This window comes from Dama dama, chromosome 17 (assembly GCF_033118175.1).
Source record: "Dama dama isolate Ldn47 chromosome 17, ASM3311817v1, whole genome shotgun sequence".
In the NCBI taxonomy this organism is placed as follows: domain Eukaryota; kingdom Metazoa; phylum Chordata; class Mammalia; order Artiodactyla; family Cervidae; genus Dama; species Dama dama.
This window is the reverse complement of record NC_083697.1, coordinates 32072590-32100138: the sequence shown is the minus strand read 5'-3', so window position 1 is coordinate 32100138 and position 27549 is coordinate 32072590. Positions and strand designations below refer to the sequence as shown.

General features: G+C 38.0%; 1 protein-coding gene across 1 annotated transcript in view; it reads right to left on the bottom strand.

The window, feature by feature from the left end:
* EIF4E (eukaryotic translation initiation factor 4E) overlaps positions 1-25034 on the bottom strand; it is a 39015-nt gene extending 13981 nt beyond the window's left edge. The window contains exons 1-2 of the mRNA XM_061164361.1: positions 24900-25034; positions 1127-1233 (exon numbers count right to left, since the gene is read on the bottom strand). Coding sequence (XP_061020344.1) covers positions 1127-1233; positions 24900-24917 — 125 coding nt within the window. The 5' untranslated portion in view covers positions 24918-25034. The remainder of the gene's footprint in view (positions 1-1126; positions 1234-24899) is intronic.
* Between the last annotated feature and the right edge of the window lie 2515 nt (positions 25035-27549).

Below are 27549 nucleotides of genomic sequence, written 5' to 3'. Positions count from 1 at the left end.
TCTGAGTTTTCCCACCATCAGCTCTCAGTGAATTAAAGTTAAGTTTTATCAGATAAACCAGAAAGATAATTAAGTAAAAACACAAACATACTGGGAATTGGTAGGGTGGAGATAGGAAAAACCATATACTGAAGTATTAAACTACTACACTGCAACTATGAAAACTTAACTCATCCAAAACTCTCTTTTCCTCTTCTAAACTTCTCTTAAAATACAAACCAACCAATATCCAGACTCCACATACCCTAGGCTCTTTCTCCTTCACAGACCATCTGAACTTTCTCCTTCAAATTGCCTATTCCTGCTCTATACATTTGTATAATTTCTATTCACTCTTCAAACTACACCAATCTTTTTCCATCATCTACTCTACTAAACGTTCTCCAATGTTAGCAAGGACTTACTGTTCAATCCAATGAATATTTGACCTTTTTGGGGCATATATGCTGTACCTTGTCCTTAAAATAAACCATTTTCTTGGTTTCCGTGACCAACACTCTGTCCTAGTTTATACAGTATATATGTCTATACACTCCCATAGGCATTCTTTTTTTTAAATTTTATTGAAGTACAGTTGATTTACAATGTTATGGTAATTTCTGCTGTTCAGCAAAGTGACTCAGCTATACATATGAATACATATTTTCATATTCTTCTCCATTATGGTTTATCACAAGATATTAACTATGTAGTTCTCTGGGCTATACTGTAGGACCTTGTTGTTTATCCACTCTATATATAAAATAATTTGCATCTGCTAACTCCAAACCACCAGTCCATCCCTGCCCAACCCCCTCTCTCTTTGCACCACGACTGTTTTCTTCATAGGTACTCTTACCCAAAAAAATCCCCTATGTGCTAATATTCCAAGCCTCTGTTGTGAGTCAAATTCATTTAAGAGAACTCATTTACTACTCTGGTTTCAACTACCATTCAAAGTTCTACTTTCTGAGCTCAAGATTCACACGTACAACTGCTTGCCAGATGTTGGTCATCCAAGAGAAAATGGAATCCTCAACCTAACATACGTAAAACTAGTCTTATCTAACCTTCCCCTCCAAACCTGTCCCATTCACCATTTACCTTGTTGCCCAAGTCAAAAAAATCCATGTGTCAGAAAGCTTACCTGTTCTGTAAAGGGTGTTTAATATAGTGTTCTGGGTTAGCAACCTCCTGATTAGATTCTGTTTTCTCTTCCTCTGTAGGCGGGGGATTCGGAGTAGGGGTGGTTTCCTAGTGGAAAATAATTAAACATTATAAACTTTTTAACATGAAAAAACAACATCAAGAAATTTATTTGTACATTTTTATTGAAATATAGTTAAGTTACAATGTTGGAAAACTTAATCTCTATGATAGCAATACTCTAAATAAATCTGAACCAATACTGTCCATAACATTTTTTTAAAGAATGAATTACAGGAGAAGCATTTGATAAAGTAGACAACTAGCCAAACTCTAAGAAAAGCACCAGACTCTTCCAGCATCTCTTCATTAAGAGCAAAATGTTTCTCAAATTTAAAATATATATTGTTATCTTCCACTTACACATTTAACATAAGATTATGAGACACCATGCAAAACAGGAAAATGAAGCATCTTTCTTTTAACACACCATTAAAGTGCTGTGCATGGCAGGGCGGTTAGTGGGGAGGGCCGGTTCAACTCAAGTTTGGAGAGCATGATTAACTATATTACATGACACACAAAAAACCTTTATAAAGTGAATAAGGCAATACTACACAGATCCTTGCCTTCATGTCAAACTGTTATGATATATGGTAACTTAAATTGAGCAACTTCTGTCATTTTCAAATGACCCGAAGGAAAAAAGCTGGACACCAGCTTGATTTGAAATCTTCTACATCAGGAAAGGTGTACATCAAGGCAGTTTATTGTCACCCTGCTTATTTAACTTATATGCAGAGTACATCATGAGAAACGCTAGGCTGGATGAAGCACAAGCTGGAATCAAGATTGCCGGGAGAAATATCAATAACCTCAGATATGCAGATGACACCACTCTTATGGCAGAAAGCAAAGAAGAACTAAAGAGCCTCTTGATGAAAGTGAAAAGAGGAGAGTGAAAAAGTTGGCTTACAACTCAACATTCAGAAAAATAAGGTCATGGCATCCAGTCCCATCTCTTCATGGCAAATAGATGGGGAAAGAGTGAGAGACTATTTTTTTGAGCTCCAAAACCACTGCAGATGGTGACTGCAGCCATGAAATTAAAAGACACTTGCTCCTCGAAAGAAATGTTATGACCAACCTTGACAGCATATTAAAAAGCAGAGACATTCCTTTGCCAACAAAGGTCCATCTAGTCAAAGCTATGGTTTTTCCAGTAGTCATGTATGGATGTGAGAGTTGGACTATAAAGAGAGCTGAGTGCCAAAGAACTGGTGCTTTTGAACCGTGGCGTTGGAGAAGACTCTTGAGAGTCCCTTGGACTGCAAGGAAATCCAGCCAGTCCATCCTAAAGGAAATCAATCCTGAATATTCGTTGGAAGGACTGATGCTGAAGCTGAAACTCCAATACTTTGGCCACCTGATGCGAAGAACTGAATCATTTGAAAAGACCCGGATTCTGGGAAAGATTGAAGGCAGGAGAAGGGGACGACAGAGGATGAGATGGTTGGATGCCATCACTGAGTCAATGGACATGAGTTTGAGTAAACTTGGAGTTGGTGATGGACAGAGAGGCGTGGCATGCTGCAGTCCATGGGGTCGCAAAAAGTTGGGCACAACTGAGCGACTGAACTGAAGTGAGACATAGTTATCATCATCATTTTAAAATGTCATGGAAAAATGGAGACTGGGAATAATGCATATTATCCACATTAATCTATGTAACTCTTCACCCTACTGTAAATTGGTGTCAACAAAAAGACAGCTAAGAAAAGGGACCAGAAACTGAAACAAGTTGATACAAAAGAGGAGGGCACTGCAACAAGGGTTTGGATATCAGATTTAAATGGAACCAGAAAAACAATAAAGATACATATTCACATTAACATTTTATAAATCAGAGATGTATGATCTAAAAGACTTCAGAGCAGACAGAGGATACACATTTTACAAAATAAAAATTCATTTTTCTAATCAAAACGACACCTCCAGGAACTACTTTTTACTAGCCTATGAAGTCACTCACAGCAAGGGCTTTATCTCGATTTTGCTCACAACTATAATGCCAATGAGGAAAATACTACACCCAACAGAAACTTACTGGCTCAATTCCTTAAATTTTAAATATTTACACAGAGTAGTTAAGGCCCTAAAATTTACATATAGTAGCCAATGACTTAATATCACATTTTTACCAGCATTTTCTCATCACAATCCATTTAAATCTTCAAATAGATAATCATTACCAAATGCCATTCTTCACTAGCTTAAAATTAATGATGGTCTCCAAACAGGGGCAGTCTGAGTGAATAGAGAAAGTAGGAAACAATTAGGGACTGATAAGGCAGGTGGGTTTCAGGGACAGTGTACCAGAGAAAAGGGAGCTGCAGGAGTGAGATTCAAACAGTCAAACATCATCAAACATGCAAAGAAAATTTTCTACAGCAACTGATGATCAAGAGATTAAACTGTCTATAAAAAGAGACCTAGATAACATACATATGATCCAGATAACAGGGCTAGCAGACAGTCTTAACTTTCATTGTTGTGTCCGACTCTCTTGTGACCCCATTGACTGCAGCCCACCACGCTCCTCTGTCCTCGAGATTCCCCAAGCAAGAATACTAGAGTGGGTTGCCATTTCCTTTTCCAGGGGATCTTCCCAACCCAGGGATCAAACCCACATCTCCAGCACTGGCAAGCAGAACCACTGAGCCACCTTATTATTACGGTAAAATAGAAGATGGAGGGAATCCCCTGGTGGTCCAGTGGTTAGGATGTGGTGCTTTCACTGCAGGGGCCAGGGGTCAATCCCTGGTTGATGAACTGTGATCCCACATGCATGCAGCATGGCAAAAGAACTTTTTTAAAAAAGGTATTCTTCCCCTCAAAGTTAAGAAATACTGCAAATTCTCTTATTTACCTTAAGGACAATGATTAGTAAAATGTACTCATGAATTCAAAACCCTCATTACAATCCACAATAGTACAATTCCACAGTGTTTGTTTACATCTTTTATCAATACCTCAGCAGCACATAAAAAACAATGAATTACACTAGGAGTAACTATAAGTTTCAGAGGATACAAAATGTCACTTCCTAAGTAAGTACATTCTTCTCTCCTATTCTACTCTTTTCACCATTAGGAGAATGATGGAAGACTAAGATGATATCTAAAGTCTCTAGATATTTGAGAACTAAAACCAAATATGCTCACTTCCTTAAAAAGTGTTCCTTTAAATTGAAAGTTCTATTTTAATTGAAATTTTAGTCTTTAAAAATAGCTACTAATCTTTAAATAAATGTGTGTAGGTATGAACAAGTATACTATTTTAAAATCTTTCATCTTTGCTTTCAGTATCACACAAACAAGCTAGATTTTAAGAAAAATACTCTAAAACACTTTGTCTCTTCTTTTCAGTATTTGACATGTTTTTTAATATAAGCCTTCCCCCCTCCTTGGCCACAATGACCAGGGATGGAAGCTGTGCCCCTTGCAATCAAAGTACAGATTCCTAACCACTGGACCACCAGGGAATTCCTGTCTTTTTTAGCCTTTTAAGCTACTATCTAGAATCTGATAGATGTGCAAATTTTTAAGCTTATTTGAATTTCTCAAATCCTCTTAATAAGATAAAAGTGATTAACAGCCAATTGTTTCCATGACACAATAAAAATTACTCAAATACTCTACAAAAACATGGCACAGGCCAAATCTAGTAAGAAATCATTTTCATGATGGAAATTACTTATGAAAACATTAATATTATAAGGACATATTTTCTCAGTACAAATTTCGTCAGGTCATGTTGTGCTATGGCCATCTACTTATCACAACAATTCAAAGCTTTAAAAAGCGTACAATCAACCATTCACCCTGAAAACCTCTTGATTCTACAACTATGTTGTACATTATTGCAAAGGAAAACATTTTTGTTTGAGACTACTGAGGCATGCCCCATTATAAAATCATTTTCTGTTCATTTCTTTCAACTTACTGTTTTATTTTTTTGTTTAAAATCTCTTAACTTTGATATAAATAACCAGGGTGCATTTTTTCAACTTAGATAAAGCAAAAAAACACACCAAAGTACAGCCATGTTCGATGTTATTTTAACCTTTAAGATTAATTCTATGGCGGTGGTCTGTTCTATGGGGAAGCTCCAATGTCATTTTTTTTTTTGGCTTGAACATGTCTTAGTTGCAGCATGTGGGATCTAGTTCCTTGACCGAGGATCAAGCTGAGACCCCCAGAACTGGGAATGCAGAATCTTAGCCACTGGACCACCAGGGAAGTCCCTCCCATGCCTTATAAATCTGTGGTAGTACTATATAATGAGAAGTAATGTCCAGAATGATGGCCATGCTGTATTATTAAATTCTTTGATCAAAAATTAGTTTACAGTTATAGTTGTTGTTCAGTTGCTAAGTCACATGACCCCATGGACTATACGGCACACCAGGCTCCTCTGTCCTCCACTATATCCCAAAGTTTGCTCAAATTCATGTCCACTGAGTCGGTGATGCTAACCATTTCATCCTCTGCCACCCTTTTCTCCTTTTGCCTTCAATCTTAGACATATGTCAAATTAATTATAGACATATACCAAAAAAGAATGAAGTAACATATTTCAAAAGAACCCTAAAAGGGGGAATTTCCTGGCAGTCCAGTGATCAGGACTCAGTGCTTTCATTGTCATGGCCCAGGTTCAATCCCTGGTCCAAAAGACTGGACAGCCAAGCTATTTCCTACATCCAATTTAAAAACAAAATTCTCTACTGCAATGTCCTGTAACATCCCTCCAGTTTGGTGACCACCCAGCTTGGTAGTCACCCCACAGAAGGAAATTTCACTGAAAATTACACTTTAAATATCCCAGAAACTACCCAGACAAACCAGGAAAGGCTCATTTTAAAGACCATGACTACTCTCAAATTAATCAAATACAACTTCAACCTAAAAGACAATCTGCAAGTGAAAAATCACTGTATGACACATTTCAGGTGGGTAGAAAGGTGAATAAAGCTGTGACATGGTACAGTGTTTTATCGAGAGACAGTAAGGAAGCAGGGAGTCTAAAGTGAACGTTCATGAAACCAAAGATAGAGTCAGAACAGTAGACTGGAGCAAGACTCTAAAACGCCTGAGGCTGAAACTTTATCTTTCCACATGGAAGCAGTGGAAGCCATTAATTGACAGGTCAAAGTTATTAAATACAACTAACAAGTAAGGGAATAGAAGAGACAACCAGTTTAAGAACAAGTTATTAAACTTGGTTTTGGATTTGCTGAGTTTATGAGATTCAAATAAAAATATATGGAGAAGAGGGCGTCTCTGGTGGTCCAGTGGTTGGGAATCCACCTGCCAATGCAGGAGACTCAGATTCAATCCCTGGTCCAGGAAGATCCTACATGCCACAGGGTAACTAGGCCCAAGCACTGTAACTACAGACGCCGTGCTCTAGAGCCCCCGAGACACAACTACTGAAGCCCTCACACTCTAGAGCCCTGTGCCATTAATCAAGAGAAGCCACCACAGTGAGAAGCCACCGCAGTGAGAAGCCACTGCAGTGAGAAGCCTGTGCACTGCTCGCCGCAACTAGAGAAAGCCTGCACACAGCAACAAACACCCAGCACAGCCAAAAATAAATAAGTAATTCTTTAAAAAATATGGAGAGGGAGAGCAAGAGCTTTCAACTAACAGATACAAACTACTACATATAAAATAAACAAGGTCCTACTATACAGAACATGAAACTATACTGAATATCTTGCAATAACCTATAGTGGAATGCAGAGAAGTACACACATACATATATAAATACATTACATTATATGTATATACATACATATACTAATAAACTGAATCACTAGGCTGTGTACCATAAACAGGACGTTGTAAATTAACTATACTTCAATTTTTAAAAACTTAATGTACAGTATTACAATTTATAATCTGACTCAATGAACATGAGGTGAGCAAACTCCAGAAGATAATGAAGGACAGGGAAGCCTGGTGTGCTGCAGTCCTTTGGGGTCACAAAGAGTTGGACATGACTTAGTGATTGAACAGCAACTACCAGCTTATTAACACAGTACCTCAGCAAACTGAAAGCACTACATTTTAAAGATATGAAATAATGAACAGAAGGGTAAGCAAAGAATAGAAAAGGACAGCAGTGCTTTATGATTTTCAAGTGGTAACACCAATCCTCATATTTGTATCAACCTATGAGTTCTTTTACATGATAGGTAACATTTACTAAGCAGTTACTAACAAGCAATAGGCTACATTTATATACATTATCTCAATACAGGGAAGCCCTATAGGGCCTATAGGAAGAAATATAGGGCTTCCCTTGTGGCTCAGCTGGTAAAGAATCCGCCTGCAATGCAGAGGCCTGGGTTTGATCCCTAGGTTGGGAAAATCCCCTGGAGAAGGGAATGGCTACCCACTCCAGTATTCTGGCCTGGAGAATTAGACGGACTGCATATAATCCATGGGGTCACAAAGAGTCAGACAAGCCCAAGCGACTTTCACTTTCATCTCAATATATTCAATCTTCACAATACTGTTGAAACTACTACTTCTCTGCTCTTCAAACTTAAGCCGTGGACACTAACATGTACTCTCTATAGCCTGACATTTTATTGCAGGACTGTCAAGATTCACAAATAAGAATGCTATGTCTCTAAGTTTTACCTGTTTGTTGTTTCAGCATAATTATTACTAGAGCCCTTGTTCACTCTCACAAGTGTCCAGAATGGTTACCAAGACACTCCTAGGCGGCATAACCCTACAGTATACATTAATACCATGCTTTGTACCACAGCCTCAGGTCCCACACCTTCACTCTCTTTCAAGTGCATGCCACAAAATAGACATGAATAGTACACTTCACTCTTCCAACAGACACACACACTCCACTAGGAAAAAATATGTAAATGCCAATGATTAGTTATAGGGATTCTATATTATGCAAGATAGTATACTAAATACATCAAAATATCTTAGAGCTACAGGTAAACATAGATAAAAACTCTCTTTTCTGGATACAAATAATTAACTCTAAGAATACTATTATTTGATATAAGTGACATATGTAAATAGAATTCATGATTCTTTTACTCTTCCTTTTATTATCCACACGTTCAGTTCCCAGGTCTCTTTTCAGCAAAGATGCACTTCCCACAGACTCTCCCATATGTAAATTAGTATAATTATCCAGTACACAAAAACAAATAGCCTCACATGCCTTATAAGGAACGAAAAATCTGGTATAAACAGTAAAAACTGCCACAAATAGTTAAACCAGCTATTTTTGGGTGTTAGTTCTCAACTGCATTATCTATAGTAAAGGAATACCAGCTAACCTGGCATCACTCATCAGGAAAAGTATAGCTATGGATTTTGCAAGTATTCCCTGTCTGTATCAAAGGATCAAACTGGTGACACCTTTGTGCCATAAACTAAAAAGCTGGAGAAGATAAACAATAAATGTTGATTTAGCAAAATACAAATCTTCTAGGGTTTAAATAGACTGCTCAAATAGACAATTTTTTCATGCAAAGGACTGTGAGATCCCATATATTACCTCTGATTCCAGACACTACTTTTTAGTATTCTTTTAAACTAATTTAATATGACACCTAAACAATGAAAAAAATTGAAAATTGAGGTATAGAGGGAAGAGCTGTGACTATCTGCATAAACTGTATAGTGTCCAAAAATTACTCCAAAATTTAATAGCTGTTCAATTTAAGTTATAAGAGCTATCTAAAATTTAAGACTAGCACTAGATTTGAGTTCAGTTTGCTGTGCAATATGTTTTTGGATAGTCAGCAAGCTACATCTAGCCACTTTTCACTAATATAAAATAATTCCTATAGGTCATACTTGAATTTCTGATCTTCTAGAACCTAATTTTTAAAACCAGAAAGACTTGTGGGCATTTAAAATAAACTAATTCTTAAAACAGCATTAATATTTGTCAACCAAATTATTCTGCACATAAGTTGCTTAGGACAAGTCTACAAATTCAGAAAGTGTGGTAGAGACAAAAGAATTAACAAACATGTATGATCTAGAATAAGGTTAGTAATAAAATTTAAATGTGAATGCTACTTAAACCAAAGGCCACCAGAAGACTCATATATTCTTTTTAGTTTTTACTGGAGTATAAAACACACAATGTTGTGTTAACTTCTGCTCTGAAGCAAAGTCAATCAACTATAGTTGCGTTGTTCAGTCACTAAGTCATGTCTGATTTTTTGCAACCCCATGAACTGCAGCATGCCAGGCTTCCTTGTCCTTCACAATCTCCTTGAGTTTGTTCAAACTCATGTCCATTGAGTCGGTGATGCCATCTAACCATCTCATCCTTTGTCGCTCTCTTCTTCTTCTGCCTTCAATCTTTCCTAGGATCAGTGTCTTTTCCAAATGAGTCAGCTCGTTACATCAGGTGGCTGAAGTATTGAAACTTCAACATCAGTCCTTTCAATAAATATTCAGGGTTGATGTCTTTTTGGATTGACTGGTTTGATCTCCTTGCAGTCAAAAGGACTCTCAAGAGTCTTCTCCAGCACAATTTGAAAGCATCACTTCTTCAGTGCTCAGCCTTCAGGGCTTCCCTGGAGGCTCAGCTGGTAAAGAACCTGCCTGCAATGTGGAAGACCTGGGCTCGATCCCTGAGTTGGGAAGCTCTCCTGGAGAAGGAAACAGCTACCCACCCCAGTATACCCACCCCAGTATTCTGGCCTGGAGAATCCCATGGACTGTCACAAAGAGTCCATGGGGTCGAAAAGAGTTGGACGTGACTGAGCGATTTTCATTTTCAGTCTTCACTATGATCCAAGTCTCATATCCATACATGACTACTGGGAAAACCATGGCTTTGACTATACGAATCTTTGTCAGCAAAGTGATGTCTTTGCTTTTTAATACGCTGTCTAGGTTTGTTACAGCTTTCCTTCCAAACAGCAAACATCTTTTAATTTTATGGCTGCAGTCACCGTCCACAGTGATTTTGGAGCCCAAGAAAATAAAATTTGTCTGAAAAAGAAGGGATGTATGTATACATATAAGCAGAATCAGCTATACATATACATATATATCCTCTCTTGGCTTTCCTTCCCAATCAAGTTGTCAAAGAGCAATGAATTTCCTGTGCTATTCAGTAGGTTCTCACTAGTTATCTATTTTACACATAGTAGTGTATGTATAGTAGTGCAGTCAATACCAATCTCCCAATTCAAGACTAATTTTAAACTAACTATGGAGAAATTTATATGTTGAACATTATATAAAAGTAAAAATTAGTGCTTCAAATAAATCAGTAATATTAAAATGTTAGGACAAGCGCCTACACTGCACAAAATTATACTGGTTCCAATAAGGTAATAATTTATATTTCATTCATTCTTTAAAGTTTTATAATTATAATTTGAAAGGCAAACATTGTAAAGAATTTAACTACTGCTTCTTTTAAACTTCATTCCTGGACTTCACTGGGGATCTACCTGCCATCAGTAAACATGGGTTCTATCTCTAGTCTAGGAAGACTTCACATCTCACGGGGCAACTCAACCCATGTGCCACCACTACTGAGAGCCCATGCTCTAGAGATCGTGGGCTACAACTACTGAGCCTGAGTATGCACACCCTAGAACAAGAGGAGCCACTGCAAGAAGCCCGAACACTGCAACTAGAGGAGCCCTTACAAGTTGCAACTAAAGAAAGCCCGCACACAGCAATGAGAATCCAGCACAGCAAAAAATAGGTAAAAAATTTTTTTAAAGTTTCTTTTAATTTGAAAAGCCTAACTCAAATGTAACAATACTGATTAAACGTTAGTTTAAATAATCAATTTTAACATGTCACAGTTAAACAAGCAGTTGAATTCTTTTTAAATTCCATGCATTAGTTTTAAGTTCTATAATGCTAAATAGCAAGGGGGTATAGCTTTGAGTAAACTCCAGGAGTTGGTGATGGACAGGGAGGCCCGTCGTGCTGCAGTCCACGTGGTCGCAAAGAGTCAAACACAACTGAGCAACTGAACTGAATGCTAAATGTTAAAATTTTAAATTTCAATGTTAAAATTTCTTACTAAAACTATGGTTTTGGTAAGAATATTAGATTTATCCTTATATTCTCTGAGTATCTGAATCATCTTTCCAAAGTCATCAACGTGCATTTCTTTAAAAACTAAAAAACCAGGTACTGCAGCCACTGTTTCAAATGTCCCCAGGTTTAGAGAGTATGGTTATATCCTTTCACTTAATGAACCATCCAAACTTCCAAATATAAAAACATCTATAATCTTTAACCCAGTTATACTTTTAATTCTGTATTTATTCAAAGGAACTCTCAGGATAATAGGAGCTTTATATATTTTATACTAGTAAGCAAAAGTAGAGGCAAAAAACATACAGGTTTAACAGATAAATCAGTGTTTATGATTTATGAACTAGCTTGGAAAAATCATTTTAAAGTGCTAACGTAAATGCGGAAAAGATTTCAGGACTAAATAAACAGAGAATTCTACTTTTAGGGGGCTGGGAGCCACTTTTTTAATTTAACAAGCCCCAAATATATTGTGGTATCTCCAGACAATGGAATATTATTCTACAATAAGAAAACAAGCTATCAAGCTGTGAAAAGGCATGGAGGAATCTTAAATGCATATTATTACGTGAAAGGATACTTAAAGGGTACATACTGTTTAACTATATGATAACAACTATATTTCTGGCAAAGACAAAGGATAGTAAAGAGATCTGTAGTTGCTAAGGGTTGTGGAGGAGGGAGGGATAAACAGAAGACTTTTAGGCAGTGCAACAATCTGTATGAAACTATAATGGTAAATGGGTTATGTCAAGTGTCCAAACCAAACAGAATGTGCAACAGTAAGAGTGAATCCTGATGTCAATTACAGTCTTCGGGTACTAATGATGTGTCAATGTAGGTTCATCCAGTGTTAAAGAATGGACCATTCTGGTGTGGAATGCTGACTGCGGGGGAGACTGTGCCTGTCGGGGCAGGAGATACATCAGAACCCTTTGGACCCTCCTTTCAATTTTGTAGTGAAATAAATAAATAAAATTAAAAAAAAAAAATTTGTAGTGAACCTAAAATTGCTCTAAAAAAAGTTAAAGGAAAAGGAAAAGGCACAAAGAGAGACATGGTTGGGGGGGGAAGAGTCCACAAACAAGTAAACCAAAATATTAACCAGAGAACATACTGTTAGGATTACAGATGACTTTTTTCTTCATACATATCTAAATGTTCCAAATTTATTATGACAAAATTAATACTGAAGCCCAAATACATATAGTGTCTACTTCTGGAATGCTCAGTCTGTTCCAGAGATGTCAGTCCCTACTTGCACCAACATCACATTTTTAAAAGTAGCTTTGTTGAATGTTTCTCCTCGCAGGGGACATTCTTGTTTCCCCTTTTCTCCTCCTTTCCAAAAATTTACTGCCATTCTCATTTGTTTAGTCTTTCAAATAAACTTATAAACTTTTTCTTTAAATGGCCAGAGAGTAAATATTTTAGGCTGGGAATCTGATCACTTATTCATTGTTTTGTTTTACAACCTTGTGAAATAAAAACCATTCTTAGTTAGCAGGCCACACAAAAAAGCAGCCCTAAGGCCAGCTTGTGAACCCCAGCATCAAGTGTAGCTTTCACTGCACTAGCAAATATTTTGATTCAGTTTATACAGAATGTACACATTAACTTTCAGAAAAATTACCATCTTTCCAATAGTAACTCTTTGAAAAGCAAATCATGACTCTTCACTTATTAAAGTCCTCTATTGTATTTCTCACTTTATTTATGAATCCTGCAAACTGTTAGGATTTATAATTGCTAGGCACTTCAAGACTCTGGCATTTGAGTATATGATTGCTGCAAAGAACGTCCTAGGTTTGTTAATATTCCTGGCATCTTTGGCCTAGTTATACAGAAAAATTGTTAACACTGTATTCTATAATCAGAATGCAACAAGTTACTTTTTAAATGTCATAATAAGTATTAGTTCTTTATTTCATTTCTATTCAGTAATCCAGTATCTCGTAGGTTAAGGGAGAGCTGGGTTAAGCACTCAAGAGTGCGTGGCACATGATAGGCACTTAAATGTTTGCATAAATAAATGATTCTAATTTTGTTCCTAGTCAAAATTACACTAAAACCACAGTGAATTAAAAAAAAAAAAAAAAGAAGGTGGTCCAGAATCATGGATGGGGAGAGCAGGGAAAAAAAAGAGAAAGAAAAGTGGAATGTAGATGGACAAGTGGTAACTATCAATACACACCTTAAAGTCTCCTGGCAGCACCTTTATAACTTGGAGTGAAGGGAGTAAATTAAAAAGAATTTGGTGAGGGTTTCCCTGGTGGTCCAATGGTTAAGAATCTACCTTGCAATGAATGAACACCGGTTCAATCCCTGGTCCGGGGAGACCCCACATGCTACATGGCAACTGTGTACCCTAACTTCTGAAGCCTGTGCGCCTATAGAGCCTGTGCTCCACAAGAGAAGCCACCTCAACGAGTAGCCTGCACACCACAACGAAGAGCAGCCCACACTTACCGCCACTAGAGAAAGGCCATGTGCAGCAACAAAGACCCAGCATAGTCAAAAATAAATAGATAAAAAGAATCCAGTGAAAGCTGTTTCGGAAATAACTAGGTCTCTCCATCCCCAACCCCACCCAACCACTCCAAGTCCCTAGGATTGCTGCCATGAGTTCAAGAATAAAAAGAAGAAAAGCAACTTGGAAAACATAGCCAGGGATAGATCATGCCTTTAAATATATGTACCTATGTATGTCCTCCAAAAGTTCAGATTGTGCACGCATACAATTATTCCAGGAAGCTATGAAAATGAGCATTCAGAAGATCAGAGAGAGAGAGAACATCTGGAAATTTAAATTATGAGACAGAAAAGGTTGGAAGTGGTAAAGAACCTGCCTGCCAATGCAGGAGACACAACAGATGCAGTTTCAATTGCTGGATTGGGAAGATTCCTTGGAGGAGAGGCATGGCAACCAACTATCACTGGACTGGATTTATGGGTACAATAAAAATTATATTTCAGAGTTTCCCCATTTAATGATAGAAAAATGGTGTCTCAGCGAAGTTTTAATTCAGATTTCACTTATTAGGAGTAAGGATGAGCATCTCATGTTTTATGCCTCTACTTCCATTTCAGGGCTTCCTTGGTGGCTCAGATGGTAAAGAATCCACATGCAATGCAGGAGACTGGGGTTCGATTCCTGGGTTGGGAAGATCCCCTGGAGATGGAAATGGCAATCCACTCCAGTATTCTTGCCTGGAGAATCCTATGGATAGAGGAACCTTGCAGGCTACAGTACATGGGGTAGGCAAAGAGTCAGACACAACTGAAGCAACTTAGCACGCACAGAAAACAAAACAAAAAGAGATGGGAAATGAGAGCAAAATTTAGATTTAATTTAGAGAGCACACAAGAGCATGTCAGAGCATGCAGACATGAACGACTCAGTGACTCCAATATATAATTAACTGTTTCAAAGAGGAAAAATGGGGATAGGAAAATCACCAATAGATCTCTCAGAAGAGATGGATATGAGTTGCTATATTTAAAAAGTTCAATGAGTACCCAGCACAACAGACAATATTCACACTAAAGTATGTCACTGTGAAATGCGGACAAGGAAACTTGACAAATTTCTAGGGAATGGAAAGGGAACTGGTCATGTTAAAAAAAAAAAAACGCCATCAGAGTAATTCCTGAATTAAACAATTATAAGAGAAAATGACCATGGGACTTAAAAATTCTGAAGAAAAGGCTACACCCAAACTACATGTTCAATATGCATGGTTTCAAAACTCTTTCTCATGCACCTTTTCTCAAAAATCTTCTCGAAGATGTGATCCACCATAGTGAAACAAGTAACTATAATCAGAGGAAGAAAAGAGATACAGCAAACAGAGGGGTGCAACACAGAAGTCAAGACAGCACATCAGGAACACAGTCTAAAGGGATCCAAGCAAGACAGGTGTGCACCAGATATAGAGAGCAACAGTCTAGACTGGAGCAATGTGATTCTGGCTACATTCATTTCGCATCTGTTATGACCAAAGGGCTTACTATTCTACCTTCTATTAAAAAGATTGACATGTTGTCTGGCCTGGGTGTTTACATACACTTAACTCAGCTTAAACATACGCTAACAAAGCTCCCTTTTCCCTCTTCTGTGCCCTGCTCCCTGGAACAGCTAAGAATTTGACACCAAAATTATATTTTGTTGTTCTTAAATACAGAACAACTCACTCCAAGAGACCTCTTTATTAACTGAAGGTTCTCCCCTCCTGGCCCATTTCACAGCCCCACCAGGTAACTATAGAGTCCTGTGTTTCCCAGAACATAATCTCACCCGTTGGTTTTCCCAAGAAGGGCTCTAGTAGAAATTTCAGGAAGTTGAAACCAAGCTATAACCCAGAAGGTGTGTTCAGCTACAGCAGCAATACTGTGCCTTCCTTATACATCATCTAAGTTTTTAGTTTTTCAAAATTAAAACAGCTGAAAGATACAGAGACTGGATATTAAACTCTAAAGATAATTAGACTGTTCAAAAAAAATCAAGGAAATGATTAACATGAAAGTCAGGTTAGTGAGTAGGTGAGGAGGCAGAGAAATTAAAGTGTAACCATGCGGTACAACGCGGAAGCACTAATGATGTCTTACATGACGAGTCTTCAGTTTATTACTCTAAAACTTACAGACACGGGTATATTTTTTCTACATATAAATATCTCAGAAAGGAGTTCTAAAAAGAAAAAAATTGTAGCCTGATAGCCAATGACAGTAACAGAAGTGCTTTATCAGTAGAGTTTTTAAATTTTCAATTTGTTGCCAAAACATTCACCCTACAGATACACCACCTCGTGTATAGAATAGTACAGATAAGAGTTATTCATCACAGCACTAAACTAGCAAATGGTTGGAATTCCAAAGTAAGTTACATGGCTAAACGGGATGGGACGTAGGGTGGGAGGTAAGGGATGTGTGTGTACGACAGGAGGGGAGCTGTAGACTACTCAAAAGTATGGCTACATGGATACAGGGAGGTATGATTATAGATAGCATAACTGTAACAATCTTTCACATCTTTGAATTTTCTACTGCTTTTCTCAAATAATTACAGTAGTTACAAATCTTTCTAACTGTTCAATTTATCACCTCAGTTCAGTTGCTCAGTCATGTCTGACTCTTTGCGACCCCATGAATCGCAGCACGCCAGGCCTCCCTGTCCATCACCAACTCCCGGAGTCTACTCAAACTCATGCCCATGGAGTCGGTGATGCCATCCAGCCATCTCATCCTCTGTCGTCCCCTTCTCCTGCCCCCAATCCCTCCCCACATCAGGGTCTTTTCCAATGAGTCAACTCTTCGCATCAGGTGGCCAAAGTATTGGAGTTTCAGCTTCAGCATCAGTCCTTCCAATGAACACCCAGGACTGATCTCCTTTAGGATGGACTGGTTGATCTCCTTGCAGTCCAAGGGACTCTCAAGAGTCTTCTCCAACACCACACTTCAAAAGCATCCATTTTTCAGCGCTCAGCTTTCTTCACAGTCCAACTCTCACATCCATACATGACCACTGGAAAAACCATAGCCTTGACTAGACGGACCTTTGTTGGCAAAGTAACGTCTCTGCTTTTTAATATGCTATCTAGGTTGGTCATAACTTTCCTTCCAAGGAGTAACCGTCTTTTAATTTCATGGCTGCAATCACCATCTGCAATTTATCACCTAGTCCTCAGTTTATCTGGTATGGATAACACAGCCAAACCAATAAACACAAATGGTACTATAATTCATCCCCAGATTAACAATCACACTCCCTCTTATAATCAATTCAGGATAATAAACTTTGATATACTTATATGCCTTAATTGGACCCCAGGAAGTGTTCATCAACATAGAAATAATATGTTTTAAGATCAAACCATGTAATATATATCATCAGAAAAAAAAATGAAAACTTGATTGTTGATATGAAATGCTCTAAAAGACATAATAAAAGAAAAACACAAGAGGCCAGAATAGTGTATAGAGTTGGCTACCACTTATTTTTTGTAAAGAATGTACAGTTGATCCTTTAACAATGTAGCGGTTAAGGGTACCGACACTATACAGTCAAAAATCCACACACAACTTTACAGTCAGCCCTTCTCATCCAAAACCTAGCATTTGCGGACTCAAACAACTGCAGATCATGTAGTATCATAGAATGTATTTAGTGAAAAAAAATTCATACATAAGTGGAGCCCCACATTTCCAATCAAGGTTGTTCAAGGGTCAATATCACATTTGCTTGTGTGTATATATATATAATTTAGTGTATATATATATATATACATATATATATATATATATATAGTATACACACACACACACACACACACACACACACTTCAGTATCTGTGGCAGATTGGTTCCAGGACACCCTAAGATACCAAAATCTACAGATGTTCAAGTCTCTTAAATAAAATGGCACAGCACAGAGAACCCTCCAAAATTTGATCCAGTTGATTGAATCCTTGGATGGAAATCCGGGGTGGGGGTGGGAGGGACACTGAATATACAAATTTCCACAGAAAGATATGAACTGACCACCTGACCATGCTGGTTGCCCCTAAAAGTGATCCATCTGGATGGGAACAGCCTGAGAAAACCTCGTATACTCTTTTGTACAAAAATTGATTTGTGGACAATGTAAACAACAACTGGCTATTCACACACACACTTTCTTAAACAGCAAAACAAGGTCACATGACAGTTTTGTCAAGACCAAATAATTATCTTTGCAAGTTGAATATAGAAGAAAAATTAGAAAGATGTCTTCCTAGAATTAAACAATAACTTGCCCAACCAAACTGGCATTTGTTGTATCCAGTTATTCCTTATAAAGTTGCAATACAACATGTGTTTTTATATACCAGGATATATCTAGATTCTAGAGCCACTGTCCAATTCAGTATCCATTTACTACATATGGAATTAGATTACAAGTAATTAAAAATTACATTTAAAGTTTAAAAATAATTTCTTTGTTGGATTAGTTTTATTTCAAGGGCTCAACAGTGCAGCTAGTGGCTACTGTATTGGAAGCACAAATATAGAACACTCTGACCATCACAGAAAGTTCTCTTGGACAGCATTTTTTCAGAAGAATCCTCAAATAAGCCAGTTAACATCTGAATGCTTTGGAGAGAACTAGGTGGTTGGAAAGAACAGGAGATAGGTTTTTCACACCAGTAAGACAGGACTTGGCCTGTGCCAGGCAGCATCCTTAATGTTTCATGTTAACGCTTTTAATCCTCACTGTTCTTCAATTATTTTCCTTGTAATCCTAAGTATTAATAGTTTATTTAATGCATTTAAAAACCGTATTCTGATAATGAGGTCACATGCTCCAGCAGACTGCTAAAAAGATCCATCACCTTTAAGGAAAAAGTAATTAAAAAAGCTAAAATAGCATTAATTATAAATCAAGATCCAAAGGTGATTTTACTAAATACTGTTTGAGAATACAAGTTGTTCAAGTTCAAAACAAAAAAATTAATTGTATCACTCATAAATCCTATCATGCAACCACCCATACATCCTTTCAGATTTGATTTTATGTTTATTTGTGCGCAATCTATGAATCAGTTCTATCCTTAAGGTAAGAGTTTTTCCTGAAGGTAAAGAGTTGGACTTCTGAGTGTTGGTTGAATTTTAGTTTCTTTTTTCTAAGTGTAGTAATAAAGCTTGTAGGCAGAACCTGGGTTTGAGTTCCAGCGCTCTCACTTAGGAACTATGTGACCCTGGCAGAATTTTTGTTTTTTAGTTACTTGAAATGTGAATTTTTCACCAATAAAAAGTATTTATCCCACAACATTAAAATTTTTTTAAAACTACAAGAAAAAGATGTGCATTTTCTCTCTACTGAAATATTTCTTGCCTTAGTTAATACTTTAAGTTATCAGACTTTGTGGTTACATAAACTGTTATCTGAAGATGACCCATGGAAAATCACATAAGAATTTTTTATAACAATTTTTTAGTTCACATAAATACTAAAATCTTGTTGGCTGTCATTATAATAAGCACAGCATTTTACAGTAACAAGTTTAAAATACATAACTAAAGACATTTTAGCTTTATAGATTACTGCAAAGAATTTACTTCAAAGATTACTCAGAGAAATCTTAAGTCTTATTACTACCACCTCCTCCAAATAATTCAGCTTTTAAGATGAGTAACATACTATAACTGAAACTTTTTCAAAACTGCTTAACTCTTTGCGGTCTCTTTCACCAAAATTACTAAAAGTACAAAGGTAGCTGAGAATAGATGCCATATTTGCCAATTTTCAAAAAATTTTACTACACTGTTTCCACTAGCAAAATATTTCACCTGTCAAATCATTTGAATTGACAAGGTCCAGAAATCAAATGAGAAGGGGGAGAAGGGAAGAGATCATTCACTTTCCTTAGAAATCAACCCACAAAGTCCTAGACCATTTACTGAAGAATGAACAGTATAACTAACTTGTTTAGTCCTTAGACTTTCGACACAATGTTGCTATTTTCTTAAGATTCTATACTTTGGATATCAGCAAACATTGCAGGACAACAGAAACTAAAAACAAACGTCCACATATTTTCTTTTAAAGCTTTAGCAAAGTATCTATTAAGTTTATCAAATTAATCTTTCCAAGTCACACAAGGAACACACACTACATGCCTCTTGGAAAGACAGTATCATGTTTAACACACTCTGGAACTTGGCTGCTTTAGTTTGAACTCCACCCCACCACTTATTAGCCGTGTGATCTTGGGCAAGTTAGTCACACAAAGTTACTTCATTTCTCTGTGCCTTGGTTTCCTTATCTGTGAAATAAGAATAATACCTACCTCATAAGGCTGCTAAAAAATTAAATGAATATATGTAAAGCACTTAGTAAGATGCCTGATGTGTTAACTATTATTAAGCTATAAAGATTGCTTAAGTTAAAATTCACTATTACAGACTGTATTTAAAAGAACATTTCTATTAAGTCAGTTGCTTAGAACTTTAAATCTGTAGCCCTAGAAATGCAAAGCTGATTAGATCTGTTATAGTTCCACAGACTCTTAGTGAACACAGTGAGCAAAAACTACAGCTTCCCATTGTTTCTATGAAAGATGTATCAAAAGTTCCAACTGGGGGAAAAGAAAATCTTATTTTTCTGATCACATTCTCAGGTTCTAGAAGTAAGAGACTAGAAATGACTACATAGTACTTAAGAGATAAAAGTCATTTTTTTTCTCTAGACACATATAGGAACTTTTAAAACACTACTGATTTTTACTGTAAACAGTGGGAAGAGTATCAATCATTTACAGGTCATAAGCTTTGTATTTCTGAATAATGACAAAGAAAAGATAAAAATAAAGTCAGCTATGTGAACCTCCTAGCAAAGAGAGGAAAAGCTAAGCATACCCATGCATGAATACACCTGCATGCAGTACATCAATGGAATATTAACTTTATCTAGTTCTTCATAACTGACAAATTGTCATCTCTAAATATTGTTATTTGAAAATCAAAATCACTGTACTTATTCCCATTTTCTAGCTAGCTTTAGAAATTTCAAGGTTTCAACACAGATATTAAAATTAGATTGTAATTCAGGCTCATTTCCACTTCTCAAAAAATTCTCTATGACAAAGATGGAGCAACTCCAAAACAGCAAGAAAATTTCTAATAGAAGCAGAGAAGGAAAGACGAAATTACCATTGCTATAACAACTACTTCACTGGTTCCTTGTTACATCCAGGATTGCAGGTACTTCTATGTTCTTAATCTTATATAAATTAAATAGAATACTTAAAAATTTTTTGTGTGTAGAATTTTCTATCCAAACTGGATTATGGTTACATAATTCATTAAACATTTTATTCTCTGCAACTTTGGAGTGCAGACTATGTCTGTTTCTAAGCTGGACTTCTCTAAGTCAAATAATTAGGCATAATATGAATTCAGAGTAAAAAACAAAGTAAAATGTAAAATATAAACACTAGAACCAAATTTCTTTGGCTGGTGAATGGACTCTTATAACACTACGTTTTCTTAAAGGAAAAACACGCATATTAATATGCAAGGTCTGCTTGTCAACAGTCTTTGTTTAGCAAAAAACATGGCATTATGTAACATATTTGTCACATGAATTTAAGTTTTACTTTTTATAAACTCTGCAAAACATGTTTCTAAGGGATAGAAAAGGAAACATTAGATTAGCTGACTGTCCAAGTGGATTCCACCTATGAAACTAAGGTATAGTTTAAAAAAATTCAAAAGATATAATGTAAAAGCAAGCAAAACTATACCTACAGTTTAACTAAGGAAATAAAAAATCTCTTACTTTTGAAAGAATTACAAGTCAAAAAACAACCCAATAATGAAGAAAACAGAATGAAGATAAAAGCTACCAAAACAATGACCCACTGGAGGCAAGATGGCCTGCCATTTTTATCAACTGATATTAAGTCTAACTTTGATCTACTCACAAGCTCTAATTCTGACCAGGCCACAATTCAAATGCCAACAGAGTTAACAAGAGAGTATTGTTCAAAATTTTCCAACAGTACCTGTTAAGAGATAAGTGGTTCCTTTAATTTGCCTATCAACCTTCTTAACAAATTTAGTATTATCCAGTATCCTTCTGCGTGTCCATGTGTTCTGTCGTGGGTTTTTTTTTTTAAGTATAGTTGATTTACAAAGTTGTGCTAATTTGAGGTATACTGGCAAAGTTTTAAATATATACACACACAGACACATATATATTTACCTTCTTTTTCATTATAGTTATTACAAGGTACCAAATATAGTTCCCTGTGTTATAAAGCAGGCCCCTGTGCTCTATTTTATATATCCTGGTATGTTTCTGTTAACCCCAAACTCTTAATTTATCCCTTTCTCCTCCCTTTCCCCTTTGGTAACCATAAATTTGTTTTCTATGTCCGCGAGTCTATTTCTGTTTTGAAAGTAAGTTCATTTTAATCATTTCTTTAGATTCCGTGTAAGACACATCTTAATTTAACTGATCTCACACACACACCCACGCTCGATAATTACATATCAAATTGAAAATAACTGATATTTTACGTAACTTTCAGAGACAAAAATTCCCCAAATGCCTACCAAGGTGGGACAAGCAGGAAAAACCTATGACTCTTTAGGTGCTTATGATTATGCCCAGCAAAAAAGGAATAAGGAAACTCACAAGCTAACTGAAATAGCAATGAATAAATACACTTTTCTGTAGGCTTTTACAAGGATACTTCAATTGCAACAAATACTAATCAGTTGCTTTAAAAAAAAAAAAAAAAAAAAAGCCACTATTTAAAATTGCCAAAAAGAATTCTAAATGACTAATCTGCAGACAAGGGTACATTAAAAATACTTAAAAAAAAAAAAAAAAAATTTTTTTTTTAAAATCACATTTTTACACTAAAAAGGAACCCTTTGAAGTATTTTACAGGCATCCTCAAACTACTATAGTTTCAATCTGGCTTTCGACTTTCACAAACCAGATTTTTAGGTTCCCTACTCCCCAAATTTAAATGAAGTATTCAAATCTCCCAAGGGTCAACAACTAGAAGGAATACTATACTTTATCACGGACCAGGATCATTAGAAATTAAGCTTCTAAAAGTTTACACTGAACAAGGTATAGAATCCCATTTTGTATAATTTGTATCCTCAAGAACACCTGGTACAAGCTCCTAAAAATATCCGGGGCTATAAATATTTACTGACTAAATACACTCCTTCAACACTTTGTAGTTTTGTTCCCTGCTGTTGAAACAAAACAGCATAGCTTTGAAAACCCAAAGGACCTAAATGTTACTGAAACTTCAGAGAATACATTATTGTTTTGTTTAGAGCGTTTAGCCTTGCCCCTATGACCAGCTATAGTGCTTTTAACTGATGCTAGCACAGAGGGCAAGAGAGTTATAAGTAGTATCATATAGCCCATTAAATGGTTTTAAGTTAAAGGTTTTTACATATTTATCGTTTAGCTATTTAACATTAATGTTCTAAAAATCAGTTAATTGTATCAGCAACTTAAAGAGAATTCTGTAGTCAATCTAATTTCCAGGAAAATAAACACATACTGGTACCAATAAAAGAAGAAATAACCAAGCTTTCTGCCTTAAACTCCGACAGTAAGCTAAGGATAGTTTACATCAATGTAATGAAAAGTAAGTATTTTTGTATTCTACAGACGTTTCCATACCTAGTTTTCAAAGTAGTTATAGAAATCTTTAAAAAGAGTCAAAGCAAACTGGGAAACCATTATCAAAATCACAAACTACCATTAAAGATACACGAAAACATCTGGCAACGAAGGTCTGGAATTGGTTCCAGAGTATCAAAGGTTTTCTGGCGAATGTATTACGCCTCTAAATTATCACTTAGATGCGATATTCCTAAAACGGCAACATAGGCCTAGAAGTTTCAGTGAGCCAGTGCCGGCAAAACCAAATTATGTCAAAGATACTCTCTCCTTTGAGCGGGAACAATCAACTTTGTACTCTGGGATCAACTTGCTTCAAGGAAGTTTAAGATGATACCTAAAATGGGAGGGAAGCCAGTAGAACGGATAGAGAGAGAATCAAATGGAAAATTAACTTGAAAAGTTAAGTTTCTATTTCCAATAAACTGCGTCTGTGAAATCTTCCAGACGATAAAGACTCGGAAGAACAGACGGATCTAGACCCAGTCGCATTCTCTGAGGCGTGCGCACAGCGCGGAAAGAATGAATGAATGGAAGACAGGCGCGTGTGAAATGCAGCAGGTCCCGCCGGCAACCAGACCGGCTGCAGCTCTCCGTAGGCCTCGCTCCTCCCCCTTCCCTCCTCCATGACAGCCCGGTCTCGAGCACGGAGGGGCGAGGACAATGTGGTCCCCCTTCTAACCACCCCCGCCACCCCGCCCTTTCATCCTCCTCTCAGAGGTTTACCGCGCGGCACGGGGTTCTCCTCCCCACCCCAAACCTTTCTCGCCTCCCCTGCCGCCAACCCCGGCAACTCTCCGACGCGCTGGAGTAACATGCGCTCGCCCCTCTCGGCTCCCCGCGGCTAGGTCGAAGCTTCTCCGCGCGTGCCGCGGCACCACTCCCGCGCAACCCACCCTCTGGCAACGCGCGCCCACCGGCCTCCCGGCCCACCCGTCTAATGAACCCCGGCACGCGCGCCGCACCCGAGTCCCTGGGCTGGATAGAGGCTCGGGAGGGAGAGAGGGAAAGGCTGCCCCGGGGCTCCCTCCTCCATCTCATTCCAGGCCGGCTCGCCGCCCACCGTCCCTGCGGATCCCGACGCCTGCTCGGAGCCGGCCCTGCGCCCTCCTATCCCGAAAACACAATTCCCACCACCCTAGCCCAGGGCCCCGAACACCCTCCATCCTCGTGGCCCCCTCAAGGCTCTGCCGGAGGCGCCGCGCCGCCCCTCCCCCACTTCTCTCCCCGAGCTCTCGGGCCCCCACCAGAACGTGTGCTCCACACGCCGTAGCGGCCAACCTCCGGGGCGCCCCCAATTGTCCGCGGGGAGGTCAGGCCCAAGAAGAGGGGGAGGGGGCGGCAAGGGGTAGCATGCGCGCCGGGAACGCCGTCCCGCGGGGTCCCCCAGTCCGAAGGGAGACGGAGCGCGGGGACCGGTGGGGGTGGGGGCCAAAGGCAATACTCACCGGTTCCACAGTCGCCATCTTAGATCGATCTGATCGCACAACCGCTCCTGAAGGGGGGGGTGAGAGGAAAAAAAGGGGATTCAAACCGGATTGGCCGGCTACTGTTCACGTGACGGACGTGTCCGTTTGGCCCTGGCGGCGCCTGCGCAAGACTGCGGCTGCGTGTTTAACGAGAGGCTTCTGGGAAGTGAAGTTTCTCGCCCCCCCTTTTTTTTTCTTTAAGGCAAAGAAGTTTAAAAAAAAAAAAAGAACTGGTCACGTGGCCGATGGGTACGGTTCGCGGTTCTCGGCGCTGCGGACACTCGCGTTCTGCAGGGTGGTTTTCAGTGCCCTGCTCTTCCGCCTGGATAGATGCTGTCGCACTTACTGCCAGGCATGCCTCCTGTGCCCTTTGTCGCCCTGTCCTCCCATCTTCCCTGGAAGGTTGGGAACCGAAGGCTCAGCACGCTCAATAAGGCTTCATTTGCTTAGTTGAGGTCCTAGGACGAGTTGCCTGTGTGTTTATTTGATTTTCTTTTGAGGTCTCACCATTTTCTCTTAGTTTTACAAAGAGCTGGCGATGGAGGATAGTTGTGTGAGCAGTCAACCCTCCCCGGTCCCTTGGCTCCGCTAACACTGGTGGTCACTCATCGCCATCACTGCGAACGGGGTGGCGGCACCGCCCACAGTACCCACTTGCCGCAGGTTGGGGGAGGGGGAGTGCACCCGACAGCTTTTCCTGTTCCAACTCCTGAAATTAAGACCTTAGAGTTAGATCTTGCGTGGAAGTAAAAATGATTTGCAAGTTGTGTCCTCTCGCTTCCACTGTTCTGCTTTAACGTGAACGGAAACAGCCCAAGTCCAGGTGCCAGCCAGGGAAGCCACTCCGGCCCCCGCTGACTAAGCCCTGGACTGACGGTCAGGAGTCGTTAGGCCAGGTCAACTATGACTCTTGACGTTGACTCATTCTCGTTAGGCAAGTGACTTAGTCAGTGCCTCAGCTTTTTCATTTATGAACCACAGATAATAATACACTTACCTCACAAGGGTTTGCTGTGCTAATGATTGTAACCAGTTTTGAAGAAGCATCGGACTCTATAAATGCTTCAGTAGGCAACCTCGTGTCTTCCTGAGGATCAGCGGCTTCCCTTGATGGTTTTTTTTTTTTTTTTAAACAATTAAAAAGTTTTTTCTTTTGTGTACTTTGTTACATTATCATGTACACCAATGCAATTTTAAAGTTTCAGGACAAGCTCCCCCCGTCCCCCTTTTTAACTGTAGCTACCCTCCACAGAGACTTTAATGTTCAGGAAAATATTGTTATATTCACAATAATCACTGGCAATTAGAAATTCATCCCCACTATGGCATCCTACATCTCCTTTCCATGTAACATACTGTGCTGTCATTTCTCAAGGCAGTGTTACTCTGCACGGCTATAGACAGAGGTAAAGATATCTAGTAGAGTGCTACTCTAAGGTTTAATGAGGAAGACATTATAAAGTTTCTACTTTCCATGCTTTTTAAGAATGTTAACACCAGAAAAATAAGTATAAGCAGGTTGCCTGTGCCTGCCTGCTTATAGTGTTGCTGATGTTCTTAACTGTGTCATACCTATTATTGAGTACATAATGGGTGCTTGAGCTGACTAACACATAATTGAGGCTGTAATAAGAACTCAAAAACCACGGCCTGTTCATATGCTTTGGTTTACCTGGATGTCAGAGACAATTAATGAAAGCTTCTGACCAGTCAGTTTAGCTTTAGTAGGTTTAAAGTAGAATTCTGAAAAAATAAATGGATAATATGGATTTCTATTTACAGAGACTATCTACTTTTAGCCTATCCGAAGTAATTACAGTGGAGCTCCATCTTACTTTCTGTTGTTTAAAATTAGTATCCTGTTACCCGCTCTGACTATATAGTATAGATGTATTATTTTCCCAGTGCTGCTAGTTAACAGAACAAAAGAGATTTAAAATTTGAAGAGATTTTAGTTCCCATGTGGGACTGAAAACCAGTGATGTCTTTAAAACTTGTTTTTAATGATAGCTTCCATTTTATTAGCTTTTCTCTTGATAAAACACACCTCACTTTTGTCAATCATCCTTGTGCTTCTACAATATATGTGTATATACTCCTATTCTTTACAGCTAATTTCTATTTTGTATGAGCTTTGTTGCATGTGTTTTATGGCACATTCATATGTCTTTGCTTAATATTACCATCAGATTCTGCCATGTCAAAAACTTGGTGATTAGGTTTTTAATCTATGTATCTATATAGTTGCTTTGTTTTACCAACCTGAAATACACAGAGCAGAAATTTTATACTTTATCTTCTAATCCACAGAAAAAGTACATATTTGTGCTTGTACTTAAAGAGGGATATAGTATTAAAACACTTTTATATTTATTGGAGTTATATAATTAATACATAACTAATGACCCAGCATAGTATCATGGTGAAGTGAAGTGAAACTATTATTTAAAAGCCTGGAATAATTGGTTATCATTTAACATCTGTAAATAGTCATGATCTTTTCTCTGCATAGTATATTCCTGAAGCTGATACATTACTAGTCTTTATAGATTTAACTCATAGTAAAAAGACTTTAAATAATTTAATAGAATACATCATAATAAAAACATCACATCATTTTTATCATGTA